At 39.3% G+C, this 17,312-nt stretch overlaps 1 protein-coding gene across 1 annotated transcript in view; it reads right to left on the bottom strand.

Moving 5' to 3' along the window:
• The window catches only part of CELF2 (CUGBP Elav-like family member 2), a 244,805-nt gene that overhangs the window by 25,639 nt on the left and 201,854 nt on the right, over window positions 1-17,312 (bottom strand). Inside the window, exon 9 of the mRNA XM_074144550.1 lies at window positions 12,043-12,177. Within this exon, the coding sequence (XP_074000651.1) occupies window positions 12,043-12,177 (135 nt within the window). The remainder of the gene's footprint in view (window positions 1-12,042; window positions 12,178-17,312) is intronic.

Raw genomic sequence — 17,312 nt, forward strand, 5'->3', positions numbered from 1 at the left:
CTGTCCTTGGAGATTTTCAAGTCTTGACTGGATCAAGCCCTGAGCAACCCGATCTCACCTCACACCTAACCCTGCTTTGAGCAAGGGCTTGGACTACAGACCTCCTGAGGGACCTTCCAACCTTGATTTTTCTATGAACCTCTGAAAAATAGAACATTGTAGTGGCAAAGTAGAAAATAGTCAGGTAACACTGAGGCAGAGTGAAAGAAAGCTGAAGAATGAAGATGTGTTGGCAGAAAAACTGAACGGGAGATCTGGCTTCTGTTCTTGGGTCTCTTTGCAGGAATAGTGGTTGACACTGAACATGCCACTTAACTCTTGGCTGTGCTTCTGATTTTAGTCTGCCACAGCTATTTTGCGTGTAAAATTTCCAGGGCTAGACCTACATCTAACAAAAGGAAGTCCTGACCTTGGATGATTCCTTTAGATTTAGCAATGTGCAACAGAAAATAAAATCTTAGTAGAATGGAAAGAAAGCATATAAAGAAATTATGCAAAGAAAGTAAATGCAGTAAGAAAATAAAACAAAGAATATTTTAATACTTCTCACATCTCCCCAGCCAGTGACGGAAAAAAAATAATATACAAGTTAGGTACAAAAGGAAAAGAAATATTAAACCCGAAGTAGAAATCTTTAATTTTAGCAAGTTGAATTTAAAATCTTTGTTTACTACCCAAAATCTTTTGGGTAAACAGAATATTCCTTTGTCCCTTTGTTAGTACAAGAGGGATAATAAAGCTAAGAGACAACATTGGATTTAAGGATAATCAGATTAAGGCTGTGCTCCCTGTTCTCTTTCTAATTTGTAGTTGCAAAACCCAATGATATTTGGAACAACATCTTGCAAACTGTATCTAAACAAGACGAACACCTGCTGGCCTGAGTGAAAGACTAAAGATATTAGACAAAGTTTAGTTGTGTTGGACAAAGTCTATGCAAAGCTTCCAACTTTGGTCTGATTTACCACATCTTATTTTGGTTTACAATAGTCTCTTAAAAAGAGAAGAAAGGCACCCAACTGTAGGAGGTTCTTATGTAGCAGGGAATCTGGTGTTATGTGGGATTCTGGCCAGATCTGATCTTCAATTTTTAAGGTCAATTGATTAAGGTGTATCCTCTTCATGTAGCACTAACAACAACTGGTTGTTTTAAAGAGATGGAGGCTCCAAATCTTTCTCCTAAACTCGCAAATTAAACGTCTCCTACGGAAAAGAGGAGCGATTCAAGTATAGTAATGATGGAGCTTATGAAATGAGGATTATAAACATGGGCGTGGGGGAGAAGTGGAGAAGTCAATCACACCACCCATGTGACATCGCTCTCAGGAATTTGCAGTTGCGTTTCTGTCTGAAATGAGCACACTCTACGGGCTCTGACTGCATAAGGAACATTTTAAAGGGGAAGAATAATTAAGCAATGACAGAGGCATCATCATTATTAGATAATCACAACCCAGGGGCATTAACAAACGTTGAGTGTCTCTAATCCCATGAGGTCTAATTATTCTGTGATAATAACCACACCTCCAAGTTTTAATTTATTCTTGTGGAGAGTCTGGAGCGGGGGGGAAGTAGGGGAAAAGGGGGCATTTTAATATTTTTGCTGAAAGAAGATGCAGTTGGCCTTTCAAAAGGGCTCATCAGTATTCTAATCTAACTAGAATGTGTGATTGGCATTAAATTGTCTGCCCTTTATGGTGATCTCCAGCCAATCCGAGTATTCACCCCTGCACAAACCAGTGGTCTCCCAGTCACTAACATAGCACCAGCAGGTGCCAGCTCTGTTTCTTGGGGCAATTTTTGGCAAAGGAGAGGTGGATTTTCCTAGTCTGGGCAGGTTAATTCTCCGTAAGGTAACTCTGACAAACACATTACCACTTGGGGAGAGAGAGAAGTAAAAACTTGCTCATTTTCTGGTATCTTGGAAGTGCTGTCTGACATGTCAAAAAGGAAGATTCTGGTAAGTTTAAGTGCTCTGCTTGTGCTTGGATAGAATAAAATAAAAGTGACAGACACACTCCAGGGAAAGAGCACCAGAAAAGCAAGAGAGCAGGAAAGAGTCAGGGGGAAACAAGAATGACAATATAGAAAGACATCTACTAATAGCACAGCCTTTCTCAAATAAGTCAGTGTCTCTCTACTTCTTCATTACTCACAGGTGAACAATTCCTGTGAAAGATTGTCCATATCTTCTCAGGGTACAGGAAAAGAGAAGCGCCAGTGAGGAAAGGAGGAGGGGAGAGCAGCATCCACTCAACATCTGGCCACTTCTGTGTGTTTGTGTGCACGCATGTGCAAATGAGACTAAGCAAGACAGAGGGGGAGAGGAGGAGAGTCTTTCCCTATGGCAATCCTTTCAGGCTGAAGCTAGCTTTCTGAAAACAGAAATATTTTACAAAGTCCTTTGAGTACATCCACTTACACAAGGAAAAAAAGAAAACATAGAGACGTGAACCAATTCATTCCAATTTGCAAATTCAGAAGCAGCCAAGGTCTTCAAGAACTGGAGACTAACTTTACACTCATAAATCTATACTCTTCCAGTAGTGCGTGGGTATTTGAGAGCTAAGGAAGCTCTGTGAGCTTGGGACAAGTGAAAATCAGGGTCATTTATCTTGATCACTTGTCATTTATATTATAGTCTAACTTGATATTTCTGGTTGTCTTGAAATTACAGCGTCTACACTGAGGACCTTCCACAGAAGTGCAAAGAAGGAGCAAAGAGAACAAGTAAAGGTACTACAGGTATGGCAGACAAACTTATCAGCTGTCTATTTTTGTAGCTTTCTAGTCTTATGTTCTGTAAGTTTCCTCCAAAACTATTTATCCAACAGAAGGTATTTTAGGAAACAAGGGTTTATTGAATGGGTATATCTTTGTGTATCTAGACTATTGTGTTTAAGGGTTCATTTCCCTGTGAGATTATGAAGATAGAGAGACAGAGTAAAAAGCAAGTTAATATTCTGGGCCAATTCCACACTGATGCTTCTGTTTTGTTGAAATGTCTTGCTCACTGAAGACCATCCAGCTCTAGCATAAACTCCACGTCACATATCCTATTTCAGCACTGTGCCTGCAAAGCATCACGCGTTCTCCCCAGCAGACCGCAGTGATAAATAGCTTTTGGTTTTGGGTGGAAAGTACTTTAAAGAGAGGCTGGGGAAGAGAATGATAGGGCACACTGGACTGGCTTGGGTTAAATTTTATAGCTGCCCACTAGACATTTCCAACTTAACTCAAACTGAAATCGAACCAAATTGAAACCCCATAATGTGAAGAAAACAAAGAATAATTACTGAGCATTTATGACTCTCTTTTACTCAGTGGGGCCAAGGGCTGTGGCCTCTGTTCATCAAGCACCACTGAGTTCACATCAAAACCAGAGCATTAGCATTTCTACAGGGAACTTCCAGCTGTGCTCTCATATTTATTACTGCTATCTCATACTATTTGGAACGAGCTATTGTTCAAGGGCACGTGCCCTGATGCTGAAATGACCTCCACGTGGAGCCACTTCAGCATACAACTGCTTCTAAATCACTTTCCAAAGAATTTCTGATCTAGAATCAATAAGGCTCTACTTGAGGCCAGGATCTCCTGCCTAGAGTACAGGTTCCTTCACACTGCCCCCCGTGTGCCTGCAACGTCTCTGACATACTTTCACCACTAAGCAATAACAAACAACAAGCAGTTGCATCTCTACATTAAAAAAGAGTGTCGGTAGAGTTCAAGGCAAGCAATGGTTTGGTTGCAAGAGTGCTAATCACAGGCATATGTGGCAATTCAAATTCTAGTATATGGGAGAGGATGGCCTGATTCATCTTCATTTTCACATCTCTAACAAATCTGTCTCAAGATCACGTAAATATTCCTTAGGAAGTGTTCCTCTTTCCATTGCTGCAAGATGTGCCTAAAAGATTTCTTTACTTCAGACACTTAGGAGTCCTACCCATGGTATTTTAGAATAGGGATGAGATAAACTATATCTTGAAAGTTTGAGTCTGTAGGTAAGGGAGTTATGAGTCCAGAAAGCGTATGAATAATAATTTCCATGGAAGAAGGGATTTTTAGTGGGGTGTACAAACACAACCTTATTGTAATAGCATACCACAAGATATAGCCATTCACCTCTGTAAGCTGCAGAACTCAAGGATTATCTTGTCTCATGTAAAATTACTCAGCCAGGTCCTTTGCAGACCATTTGTAAAGTCATATGTAGATCAATGTGGCACTGCTCCTTTTTGTTCATATTGCACACTTTTTGTTCTGCAAACAGCAAAGGCAGCCAAGGGTTTACTTTATTTAGTTTGCAGTTGGAGATATTTTTGTTTGGCCAATGCATAAAATAAATCAGCGGCCTCATATTCAACCAACCAGCTCTTTTCAGACAATGCTGAAATAATTAGGTTAAAGAAATCACAAACTTTAATTCCTATTATGTTCCACAATTTATCCTGCCTTAGGAAAACAGACTATGAGTATCCATGGGCATATGTACAATTCCGTAGGGTTGAAGGATCAGCGCTGGCAGTACTAAACCTTAAATAGCTGAAAGCTCTTTCAAGTCCATGAGTTTTGCTACGATGTATACTATTTCTTGAATACTATGAACTCCAGCATTTTCTCGGCTTGGAACTTCTTGTAAGATATATAGCATATAAGCACACATATCTACCTGTGTAGCCAAGCTGATATTATCATGTTTCTTTAGTAGAAAACAACCCTGAATGAACTTGAAATAGTAATTCCAACAGAAAGAAAAATAGCTTTTTTTACAATCTGGGGTTCTTGTGGCTTGAAATAGATTAAGATTGGGGTAGAGAGACATTTTCAAAATATAATGTATTACAAAGCGTTATTTGTATACTGCAAGCAAAGTAAATCCTGAAAAGTGCTAAGGCAATGGATTTAATACTTTAGGAAGACGATAATGTACTAATGTTTAAAAAACAAACATGTATCCTGTTGAATTAGATCCTACTAATCCATGGTTTAGCACTGTACACTGCTTCCTAAAAAAAAACCCCAAAGAATTAACTAGCACAGAGCTTCGTTGAAAAATATGCATGTGTTTCTGTCCTTCCGCATACAACTTTGGTACTTATGCAATTCTGAGGAAATAGTCAGAGATTTCTGTGTCAAAAATCGACACGTTGATAATGTCGATTCTAAAGAAGAGGCAAGGAGCTTTTGCAAAATGTTTCCTTCTTCAGTTGTGGGGCAGCCTCACCCTTCTTCACTGGCAGGTTCTGCCCACCCTGAGCCCAGACATTTAGTAACTGAACTTCCCTCAGAGCCTTTAGGCTGCATTGATACACACCTGTTCAGAAACCAATTTGCTAGGAGAATATACAAAGACCTGCTACGTTTTAAGGGACAAATCTGCAAACAAGTCATTCCAGTTAATTGATGGCCTGTCTCCTGCCATCGGCGTCCTTCAGGTTATCGCTGGTTCATTTTTTCCAAATGAGGAGCCCAGGGAGAGCGAGCGCTGTTCCAGGGAGGCTCCGTGGGAATTCACCACCCTTCACCTCTCCTTTTACTGTACTGGGACTATTGGAGATTTGTAGCCACAATTACTACTCTTCTCTTCTTTAGTCACTTAAGATATTTTGAAGCATTATTAAAAATACAAATACAGGTCAAAAATGCATGCCCAGTTTCCTATTTTTGGCCCCAACTTGTGTTTGGATGCCTGCCTAAGGGTGACCTAATTATCAGATGGGCTTAGTACCAATGTATCTCTCCAAGAAGCAGCATAATCTCTGGGCACTAAGAGCAGTCAAAATCAATTCACTTATTTAGGAGCCTAACCACAGACCCAGAAACTTAACACTATGTGGGTAAGCCCAGCTGAACACGAGTTCAGAAATACACTTCTCTCATCACAAATCTCCTTGAACTAGGCAGCCAAGTGACAGGCACCAGGTGGTGGGCACGCTAAGGCACAATTTTCTTCCATGGCTTCCTTGCAAACACATACTTTTAAAAAATTGGTGCTTAGACCAAGGGTTAAGGCATTGGGCTGCTCTGTACTAAGGGTGCTAAGATAATCGTGCTAATAATAATGTAAGTAGATTTAAATATTAAATTGAAAATCATACACTTGGGTTGTTTAAGCATCCATGCAGGGTATGTGTACTGCATGTATACTCTATTTATAAACCTTTAAGATACATGTTATATTTATCAACTGTATCTTGATCCTAAAAATAATGAACATTATGCTAGGGGAGTTTCTGATGTAGCACAAACCTAATAAAGCTTATTTTAAATGATTTTTATAATAATGATGCCTGATTTTAAATTATTTTATAATAATGGAACCTGCATTAATTCCACATGAAATGGTCCAAAAATAATCAATTTATACTACGTGAAGAATGCCATTCTGCATTTTAAACTTATCTTTTCCAACAAGAAACATCTACCTCAATTCATTCTTTAGCAAACTGCCAAACCTTCCTACACACCTACTGGTAAGATTATTTTTGGATCATCCTGGAAGCAAATCACAGCTATCTCAGTGGGTGTACTGGCCTCTAACAAAATGTCACGGTGGCAGACTTGCACCACTGATTGGAGAAAAATGTATTGTACTGAAGCGAACAAAAAGAAAATCTTCTAAGAATGATTATTTGAACATTCTTCACCGCTTCTCAGCTGAAGCATCCTGTATATTCTATAAAATCTCTAACATTTCAACAATTGTGTTCACAACATGAATACCTTCAACTAACAAAGACAATCTTCATGCTATATTAGGGGGTAGAGAAAATAATGAACCACGGACGCTAACTATAATTCTCTGCTTTTAGCAGGGGTAAAGGGTGAATTAATTCTTACAGGACAGACACTGTAAGAATTTTTTTTTCTCTTTTTCAGTTTATTTTATACTTAACAAACTTCCTTTTAGGGGGTTGCTATTCTTCAATGTCAGCATCTGTCTGAAAATGAGTATTTTTAGACTTTTGTGCTTAGGAGAGCTTTTCTCCAACATAAGAGTTAATGGCTGAATTCTGATATAATATGGCAAAAGCTGGGCTGGATTTTAAGAGGCTGTTAAAGAAAAAAGTCTTACTTTCTACTCTGACAGTATTTTTTTTCAGAAAGATTTCTTCCTAGGTTTACACAGCAGATAAACCTGAAGAGCTTTTTTACCGAAGCATGAATAGCTAGTTCAGCTGTGTGAATAAATAATAGTTTAGAGAATCAAATAATCATGAAAATGTCATGGAAAATCAAGGCTCCCATGTCTGAAACTGAATTAGCTTCTGGTTTAGCAATTCTATCCCCCCACAGCTCAGAAGTTATATTGTGTATGTTTATGCAGATAAATTTGGATGTATAATTAGATGTTTCGTCTCTTCATTTGCACACAGAAGGGTTTTCCTAGTGGCTACTGAAAAACCATTTATGCATGAATTTTAAGAAACAAAATTGAAATGATCTCACAGAGGCTGTGAAATCTCTGTCCTTGGAGATATTCAAACCTCGACTGGACATGGCCTTCACCGGTTTGCTCTGAGTGGTCCTGCTGCAAGCAGGAGACTGGAGTGGGGACCTTGGGAAGCATCTACCAACCTATGTGATTCTGTGACTCTAACATTATGGCATTAAACAATAGAAATCCGTGCAGTGATGGAAAAGGGGAAGATGAAAAAGTAAGCTGGTGTCTGAATCCCAACTTCCATATTCTTCCTACGAGTACAAAATGTTTTTCTGCCATTGCTTAATATCAGTTTGCATTCAGCTTCATAACTCCTGGTATCAGGAAATGTTTTACAGCACAATGTCAGCACCCAGGACAGTCAGAATAAACACTATTATCCTTGGGAAAATTAGGGTAGCGGGTCAACTGAGGCAAATTAAATGTCAGACAGTGTTAGAGGCAGATACTCTGATCCTGAGCTTGCATGTCCCTCCTTCACATCCACCTCCAGGCGTTCCCACCACCCACTGAATTAACCGTAAATCTCTGCAGGCTCTGGAATAGCAACCTCCCTTGAGCTCTTTGCTAGTCGATCCGTTTGGAGGACATGAAAAGGACAGTTTTGAGGAGAGGACAAGGTTCCTGATGCACAGCTGAGATTCATCCTGCCCAAATTGAGAAATTTACAGTATTGATCCTTACACCTGAGGTAGTGCCTCCAAAATCCCTTCCCAGTTGGGAAAAGCCAACTTCCAGGGCCCAACCAAAAGGGAGTTTGGCTCAGACAACCTGGAGTCAGGTAAAAGCTACCTCTGCCCAAATTCTTATGTTATGAAATATTACAGAGTACCTGCCTTTAAAACAGGAAAGTATTCTAAGCGAGTGAAACGAAGAGAAAGTGAAGAATTAATTAACTAAATAGAGGTGATTAAAGTAAATAAAGGAAACAATTATCATATCAAAATAAAAGACAAGAAAGATGATTAAATGAGTCTTCAAAAGACCCGTGAGAAACTCATGAAAGACATAATATGCATTTACCTGGTTTTTATTCTTTCATGATTTCATTTTCATTTTTATTCACTACCATCTGATAATTGCAAGAAACAGTTACTTTAACCATGGGCAATTTAAACCATTTAAATTTTTTTTCCAGGGCCAAGAGACAAAAGAACCTATTTATTGCCTGAGGGGATTTTTACTAAAATGAAAGCTTAATCTTTCATGTTTTTTTAAGCAAAGGCTTTTAAAAAATCATTTCTAACAATGCTGTAGGGAGAGACTTCCATGGGTATGCAAAATTGAAATTATAAATTTACAATTATAAAAAAATTAATAGTTTGGGGGATTGCATTGTCTCTGTTCTTTCTGAATGAATACTGTTTCAAGCCTAAGAGAAAGTATTTAGCACATGGAGGAGAATGAGTGTCCTTAGACTCTCTTGCGGTCAAAGCTATTTAGTAAGAATGTATGAGGGAAAGATCATTGGAGTGTAATTTGTTTGGAAATATGTGATTGCATAAACCTTGAAGAAGGACTTTCATACAGATTGAACAGCCACTATTAAATGCTGAATATTTTTCTCTTCTTTTTGAATATATTGCAATTACAAGCCAGCAGCAAAACTTGACATCCTCAAATATCAGATGCCCTCAAATATCAGCTGCTCCTCACTTCCCAGCCTGTTTTTCTGTGTTGCCTATGCAGCAAAGTTGGTCTGACCACCATCCCCTCCATAATAGCTTGATGCACCGAAGGTTGCTAAACCTTATCTATGTAAAATTAAGCTGCAAGATGAATTTTAACTGAAGTAACCACCTTTTGGGGCTCTTATGACACATGTCTACAAAGGACAGAACAAGAGGTCTTGGTCAAAGATTGACTCAGAAGAGATCTTCAGGAGAGTTATAGTTATATATGGGTAGAAACATGGATATGATTTATGTGGCTGCCATGGTTTAAGGCATATTAGAAGTACATGCTTATGCCCACCCCTGTTCCGTGCAGTATTTTGGCTTTAACAGAATCAAGAAAAGGATTAAATTTAAACATGTACCTTTGCACTCCTAAATTTGGGCAGTTTTCTGAACTGAGAAATATTAAATTAATGCATTATCTGGAGAGACACAAACATTTCTTCCTGGGCTTAGTGCAGGCTTTGAAATCAGACAAAATAATTTACACTTATGAAACACAACAAACTGAAGTGTTCTATTAAAAGAAAACTAGACCAAAAAAATACCCTCAAGGCCTCCAAATATCCACACGTTGAAAGGCCGATTTAAATGTTTTCTGCCAACATATTTCAAGTTTTAATGGAAATACTTTGAGCTACTATGAAAAGCTTTATCGAACTAAATTCATTTTCCATAGAGCAGAGAAGAATCATTGAAGATATTATTCAGGTTTACAAAATATTTAATAGGGTGGAGAATGTGGAACCAGATAAGAAAGGTTAAACTGAAGGACATTTTAATAAGGCTTGATTTTAGGTTGGTTGTGCAACATAAATAGGTCAATGGACCTATTAAATATAGACTTTCTCTTTGACACACCAAGCTGTCTAATATTAGAAACACTTGTGTACAGCTACTACCTGTAAGACTTGCGAAGGCAATTGTCTACACTATTTCAAAGGCTAAATGTCTAGAATTTTTTGAAAATAGCACATCTTCAATGTGCTAGCCAAAATAATTAATCTCTTTGGAAACACCTTGGTAGCTGCTCTACAATACCATCCCCTAAGCAATATTAAGCTCTAGTTATCCCAAAGAAGTATCTGCCCAGCACCTTTCTAACCACATGCCTCTGCAGACTTGGACATCAGATGAAGCCACCTTCCAGGAACTCAGAAAGCCTCGAGACCAGGTTAGAAGAGGAAACAGCAAGTCAGGCAGGCTGGATAAGAAGATTGTGTTGGAGAGGGAGAGAGGAAAATGTGGACCTTAAGGATGAATCTGTGTCCTGTACTAAAATGGCAAGACAAAGAGCACAATGGAAACATGCTGCTGCCTGGAGTTCTGGTGCCACTTTGCTGCGGAGCAGCAACGATAAGGAAAGTTCATTTCCAGCCCCTCTGCGCCGCAGTGCAGTACGTTGAGTTGTCCTGAGATGTCTTGCCAGTACGGCTCAAGAAATGCTGAGCATGCTTTGGCAGGACAGGCTCTCAGACATTTAGCAGCTAAACTGCAGAGATATTACAGAGCGTGCATGAAACACAACATTTCCGCTTCTATAAACGGGTGACATTTAGACAGCAGTAGCACAGAAGAACTGACACCGAGACTAGCCTTTAGCAAAGTGTTAAGCCCCAGCTCCAGGACGGAGGGAAGAGATCGCTCAGGTTTAAAAAAAAAAATCTCAGCAAACCAAAATTATTTTCACCCAACCTGCTTCTCTGAGATGTTGCGAATGAATATTTTTAGGTCGAGATGAGGCTCACACCAGAAACAGGAAAGTGCTGCACAAGCTTAATATTAGCCAAGCTGCCTTCCATTTAACCTCTCCCCCAAACAAACAATAAAACTGTAATATAACGGGAAGTGTTGGCCAGCTTTAACACCCGGCACGCACTCGGTCCCAGCTCTATTGTGCAGTGAAGACTGTTTTCCTTACTGACGAGCTCAAACCGTCTGCCATGAATTACTTTTTCATGGGGAATAAATACACACTTAAACAAGATTAAACACAAATGTTCTTTAGTGGTGTCTAGAATAATATGAATGTTTTTTAGAACAGCAATAAACACACTTCATGATGCAAATAATTACACCCTGCAGCCTTTATGTAAAGATAAACGGCCAGATTCTTGACTCAGCTACATCACTGTAAATCCAGAGTAAGTACACTGAATCAACATCTCTCTGTGGATTCTGGAGATGCTGAAGTGTTACTGAACTCTGGATTTGCCCTGATTTCTCTCTAGGGTTTTTCAGACATTGGAGATGCATGGCTGAAAGTCTACATGGTGGTCATGGAGGTACCACCACCTCTTATCCTGGCCCTTATTCCCCCATAAATCTGTTTTCTGCTTAGTGTAATAAAGTCAGAACCTGGCTGTGTTACTCTTTGCGCACCTAATATCACTTCTTTAATTGTATTCTCCATTTGGACCAGAAGAAAGCTCTACTGAAGCTACAGCAAGAAAAAGAGAAGGATAAAAAGAGAGAAGGACTTCACAAAAATTTCATGCACACAATATGTGCATGATGTGCTGGGAATCAAAGATCAGTCTCTCTGAGATTAAAAAGAACCAGCTCAGTTGATCTTCCTGTAGGATGGGAAGGATTGGTTCGTGTGCTGAACTCTTTCTGAAAAGTATAATTTAGCTTAAGTTTCCTGTGCAACTATAATTTTCATGTAGTTTTGTAAGACGGGTCCATTAGGCTTTAATGTGAGTCTGGAAAGGTGAACATGCCCATGTTGGACCACTTGAAAAATTAGTTATTTGCTTAAAAATAACACCAACAAAAAAGGTATTCAGCTATTAAAAGGCTCTTCAGGATTTATATGAGCACAGAACTTAGACACAACCTGGAATCACGGGTGTAACTATCATCTTCCAGTTAATTCTCCTGTTTGTATTTTGAAAGCAAACACTCTGCTCTTACCGGGACTTGTGAGGGCTCCCAGAGCACCAGTCGTTGTGGAGAGAGGATTTGCATTGGTGGTGGTAGCTGAGGTTTGGGCGGCGGCTGCTGCGGCTGCTAAAGTTGCCAAATTCTGTAATTGTAAAGCGTTCATGCCTGTGTGGAGAAGCAAAAGAGTTAATTAAAACATGTAATTAAAAATAAAAAAAAAAAGCTATGTTCAATGGACGTGGAGTGCGGGATGTACCTTGCCAAGAGATTCAATTCTTCTTTTCATTCCCATCTATAATGTGGGAACCACCTCTTACAGTCCTCAAATAGCATCTCTCACCTCTCTACCTTGGAGTTGAGAGAATACAGCAAAGCCACCAGCCTATAGTTCAGGAAAATTAAATCTGCTTTGTGCCTCTTCTATAACGGGAGTGTAGAATTAAAAGTAATTTAAACTCTGTGTGAAGCCCAGGCACCATACTATTTCCTGACACAACAGGGGGTGTAAGGAAGATAACTGACGTCTAAAACACATTCAGGACAGGGTCATATAATTGGGATGAATACAATTGTTTCCTGTGTCTCCTCTGAATGTATCTACTAAGCTACACCATGCAGTAGCCAATAATTGTGCTGATTTTCCTTTTGATGGTTCATTTAAAAAAAACACATGTGAACTAAGAACATCAAATTAGTATCAGTCTGATCACAGAGCCATCACCGAGGGAGGGACTTTCAGGCCAAAAGGTCTGGACTGTGGTACCAAGTTTACTCAGTCATCTGTCACTTAACTATTTCAGAAGATGTGGGGCAGACGTACCTGAATGGTATTTAAATGGATGCATTTAAATAGTAAAGGTTTTAATTTAGATGGCAAGTAAAAAAGGACAAGCAATAAATAGAATTTATGTGAAATGGAAAAAAAACCAAACATGATTAAGGAACAGCAAATGGCATTCATTTGACTTAAATCAGAGTGACAGGAGTCTGCCTCCCCAGAGGCCTTCAAAAGTAACTACCTTTTGCCTTGGACTAGGCTTAGCACTTAGGTACTTACTCTAAGGTGAACTGCTTCAGTAAGAGACTAAAATGCAGACACAGGTTAGGTGCTAGCATTAACCAGCCTGGATCCTTCTCAGGATCCTCTGAATAAGATACAGCTGTCCACAGGGGGATGTTCAGACTGAGTATCTACATACAGACATGAGAGAGAGATGGTCTGGATGCCAGTGAGAGATCATCCTTTTTGGTTTGGATGCATGAGGCAGATCTGTGCATGCTGCTTGAGCCCTCAATAGAATTGGCAAAGTGCATAAACCCAAAATACTAAAAGAGTTTTATTATGTTCTTGTAGTCCTGATAATGTAAGTAGTCACAAAAGGTCAGGTGGTAGGAAGAGCAATACCATTTTTTAGACCAAGTGATAGAGCTGGGAAGACTGCATGAGTTTTGGGGAACACCCAAAGAAGAGCTTGAGTGCCTGGAAACGTGTCCATTTTTTTCTGAATGTTAGTCTGTCTAACAAGAGATATTACTTCTTGTTGAACAGTTTGTTGCTCAAACCAGGGAAACTTAATAACAACTTGGTGAAGATGAAAAAAAAGAGGTTAAACACAATACTTTCTAAGTATGTTTCAGGAGAAAAAGAAATGCAATGAAGGAGAGAGATTTTCTAGGAATTGAGAACTGCAATAATGGAGAGTGATATTACTTTCAAATGCATATTTTACAGACTCAGGCTGGTACCATCAATGAGCCCCATAAAGAGGTTCTCTCACTGTCCCAGAATTAGGGATTCTGAGATGAACCTTGATATAAGCTTCTATTTGTGAATAAATCCCCAAATTTAAATACAGCATATTCCAACAGGCAGGTCAGGTCTCAGGTGAGCACCTAGCATGGCTGAGGTTCTAACTTCTGTGCCTCAGTCAAATGCCCAAAGTCAACTCAAGTGTTGGTGTTTTTGAGAACATGACACAATGACAATGTTAGGAGTAAGGTTTTAGTTGATCCATGACCCACCACTTTGTAGTCTGGAATCTGCACAACATACTTGGAGGAATTTCATGACCAAACCAGCTCTTTCGGGTTTCTTTTGAAGACTAATGACCATCTTAAAAAATAAGTCTTTTCTCAAACCCTACCAAACCAAACCAAACTGTTCTGCAAGGTGCAATAAAGCTATTCTAGTCACAAGTCATTATTAACCTAGACAATTAGGTGTAACTACTAAATCAAGTAAGTGATTATGGGTCATTGTTGCAATTTGGTCAATCTTCTAAACTGGCTCTCACAAAGTTTAAGTGCTTAAAATACAAAGATAACTCTGAAATGGCAAAACTGTACCTTAGTTACACAGATATTTTATAAATACTAAAGGATTATATATTGGATACCCATATGAATAGAATAAAATTGCTTAAAACATCTGAAATCCTGAACAAAGTCATCTTCTAGAGCAGGAAAAGTTGACTGAATATTTTAAAAACCTTTTATTTTTACTATCTGTCTATAGCTAAGTTTTGGAAGCAGCATCATATGAACAAATACATTTCTGAAAGCAGAGATGGTAAGGAAATTCACAGCAGTTTTCAAATCCTATCTCTGTTTAACTTGAGAACTTTTCAATCAAAAAGTACAATTAAGACAAATTCAGATATGCAAGCATAATTTTAATTTTTTTTTAATTACTCAGTTGACCTACTTGCTTGCCTCAGGTGTAATTTATTTTTAATCCATTAAAAAATCCTGTTTCTTTGATAGTGAGATTCTGCACATTATTTCAAACAAGATTTTAGGGATGGAGAAGACTTAAGCTGAAGTCCAAACAAAGCAGACAGTGGTTCTCAAAATGAGTTATGGAATCTATTTTCATCCTGGATTGGTATTTGGTCCTCAAATATTATTTACCTTCCTCTTTCATAAGAAGTATAAGTAATTCAGCAAAGAATATCCAGCAAACATTGCTGGTCTTCACTGAGGCCATATTTCGTGCCATTCTGTAGCTGAGATTTGGGAAAGCAGTGGGTTGCTCTCCACCATGGCAGCATCGTTTTCTGTCACCCACTGGTTAGTGGGTGATAGAAATTTTTCATTCTATTCATCAGAAGGATCAGTCATAATCAGCTTATATTTCTTCTGTGGGGAGGCTTCCACTTTGGACTTTTAAACAGCACACATGGCAGGATTAACTAATAGCGAACAAATGCAGAACGGTCCTAGAGGAGAGACTGCAAAATAGCGTCACCAAGATGAAATCCCACATACTTCTGGAAAACGCATGGACTTTTCTCCAAACCTCAGTTGAGACACAAATGGATTTTGAAGCAATTTAATACTGCTTTTTCTATTGCATTTTACGTGCCTGGCTCTGCAGAAGGCTATGAGCACAGAGGGCCGTGAAGCTGGAAGGCAGCACACACTCACTCTACAGCGCTCAAGGAAAAGTACGGGGCAGGGGAGACGAGGTCAACAGGCGGTGGAACAAACAACTGCTCTCTCCGGGCTCACGAACCACGGCTGCGCCTGCGTGGATGCAAAGCAAACACCAGCCCTGCCTCATCCCACAGAAACATTTTTTTAATAGTGGGACATTTCCTGTGGAAGCACAAGAGGAACCCATCAACTTGATGAAAGAGTTTCAATGCCAAAAAAAAAAGATTAAGAAACAAGAGCTAGGCAGTGACGAAGTCGCTTCCCCACCCAGTCCATTTGACTGTAGAGGTGACTAAAGGACACTGGCCACAAACCAGCTCTGCAGATGTTATAGGGTGTCAGCTTCAGTGCCTTAAGGAAAAAAGACTGCTTGCTGTTGTCACACACGTAAGAGAGAGAAAGCAAAGAGCCCCGTCAAACTGAGCACCCGAATGTGACTGTCAGCGAGGGCCCCTGGCACACACTGTCACCCAGCACGGTCTAGAGCTGATTGTGTCAACAGGTTTATCACTTAATATGCAGCCTCTTTAGGATCCTCTGTCTGCTCAAACATATCCAAAATAAGTCTTGTCATCACTCTTTCACATTCCCCAGGCTTTTTACTGTCTCTGCTCCCTCTTTACTGGTTTCTCCCATCAACTTGTCAAGTGCATCAACATCTCACTTGCTAGGACAAACCTGGAAGAGGAAACCAAATGCTCTCAAGTCCCAGACCCAGAAAGTACTTTGCTTTCAAATGGGGATTTTTGGTTCAATTGAACTTCAGCCAAGGTATAGTTCTGTGGGACTAATCTGCTCTCTCATTCTCTCCCCTTTCGCACACTGTCTTCACACAGTTCACATACTACAGCTTTTTCAAAACAGTCCCAAATCCCGCAACAGAGCTGGACCGCAAATGAGGAGATCGTTTTTATTTGAAAGTGCTGCTCACTCAGCAAATGCGCCTCTCTCTGAAGAAATGCAAATTGCTTAATGCTGAAGAACAGCCTCATAGGCAGAGCTGCACATGAAAAATAAAATCCCCCTGTAGGGGAAAAAAAAAAACCAACTTCTGGGTAAGGAATAACTCTTGATCTTCATGATGGAGACGATGTTGGGAATTAAAGGGAAATGATTAAAAAAACAGAATCACAATACAGTTTGATTCCATTTTTAATAACATGTATTTACCAATGTGCTATCAGCTTGGCAAATATTCAAGATTGCAGGGAAATTCAACTTTCATTTTGTTATTTGGCAGATTAAAAAAACAATTAAATTATGTACAAAACAGATGCACAGTATGCCTTGCTTGAAACTTAAGATTTAAAAAAAAATTATTTATAAGGATAGGGGCATGAAAATTTAATTTAATGTTCACCTTAGGTAATTTTGTGTCTTATTGTTCACAGCAATTACCATAAATCTACATATCAATAAGCGAGAACAGATGTCAGTTGTTACAAGTGCTTGCCAATCAGGCCTGTTAAAAAGTGACAGATGGGTGGTGATAGAACATTCTCATAAGGCCTATTAGCACATTCGCAGGAAATTTTTGTAGTGCTGCACAGTCACAGATGCAGTTCTGTGAAAACACGGGGAAATTTGAGAGCACGGGATTTACATTTTACAACTTCTTGTGCTGCCTCCGTTGCAAACTTTCATACAATGAAGCAATTTGCCTCGTTTCAGTCACCACAGCTTTTCTCCTGTGATAACTTGTAAATTTGGAATTACTGGGTATTTGTAGAGGAGGCAACAGAGTCACGAGCCGCTCCTGAAGACTTTTTAGACCTCATCAGCTCTTGGGTTTCCGAAACCGTAATAAAATCATATTAGGAAATAGTTGAGATTCGCTTGCTGAACAAATTCTTAATAAAGGAAGG

The sequence above is a fragment of the Numenius arquata genome, chromosome 2 (genome assembly GCF_964106895.1).
Source record: "Numenius arquata chromosome 2, bNumArq3.hap1.1, whole genome shotgun sequence".
Taxonomy (NCBI): domain Eukaryota; kingdom Metazoa; phylum Chordata; class Aves; order Charadriiformes; family Scolopacidae; genus Numenius; species Numenius arquata.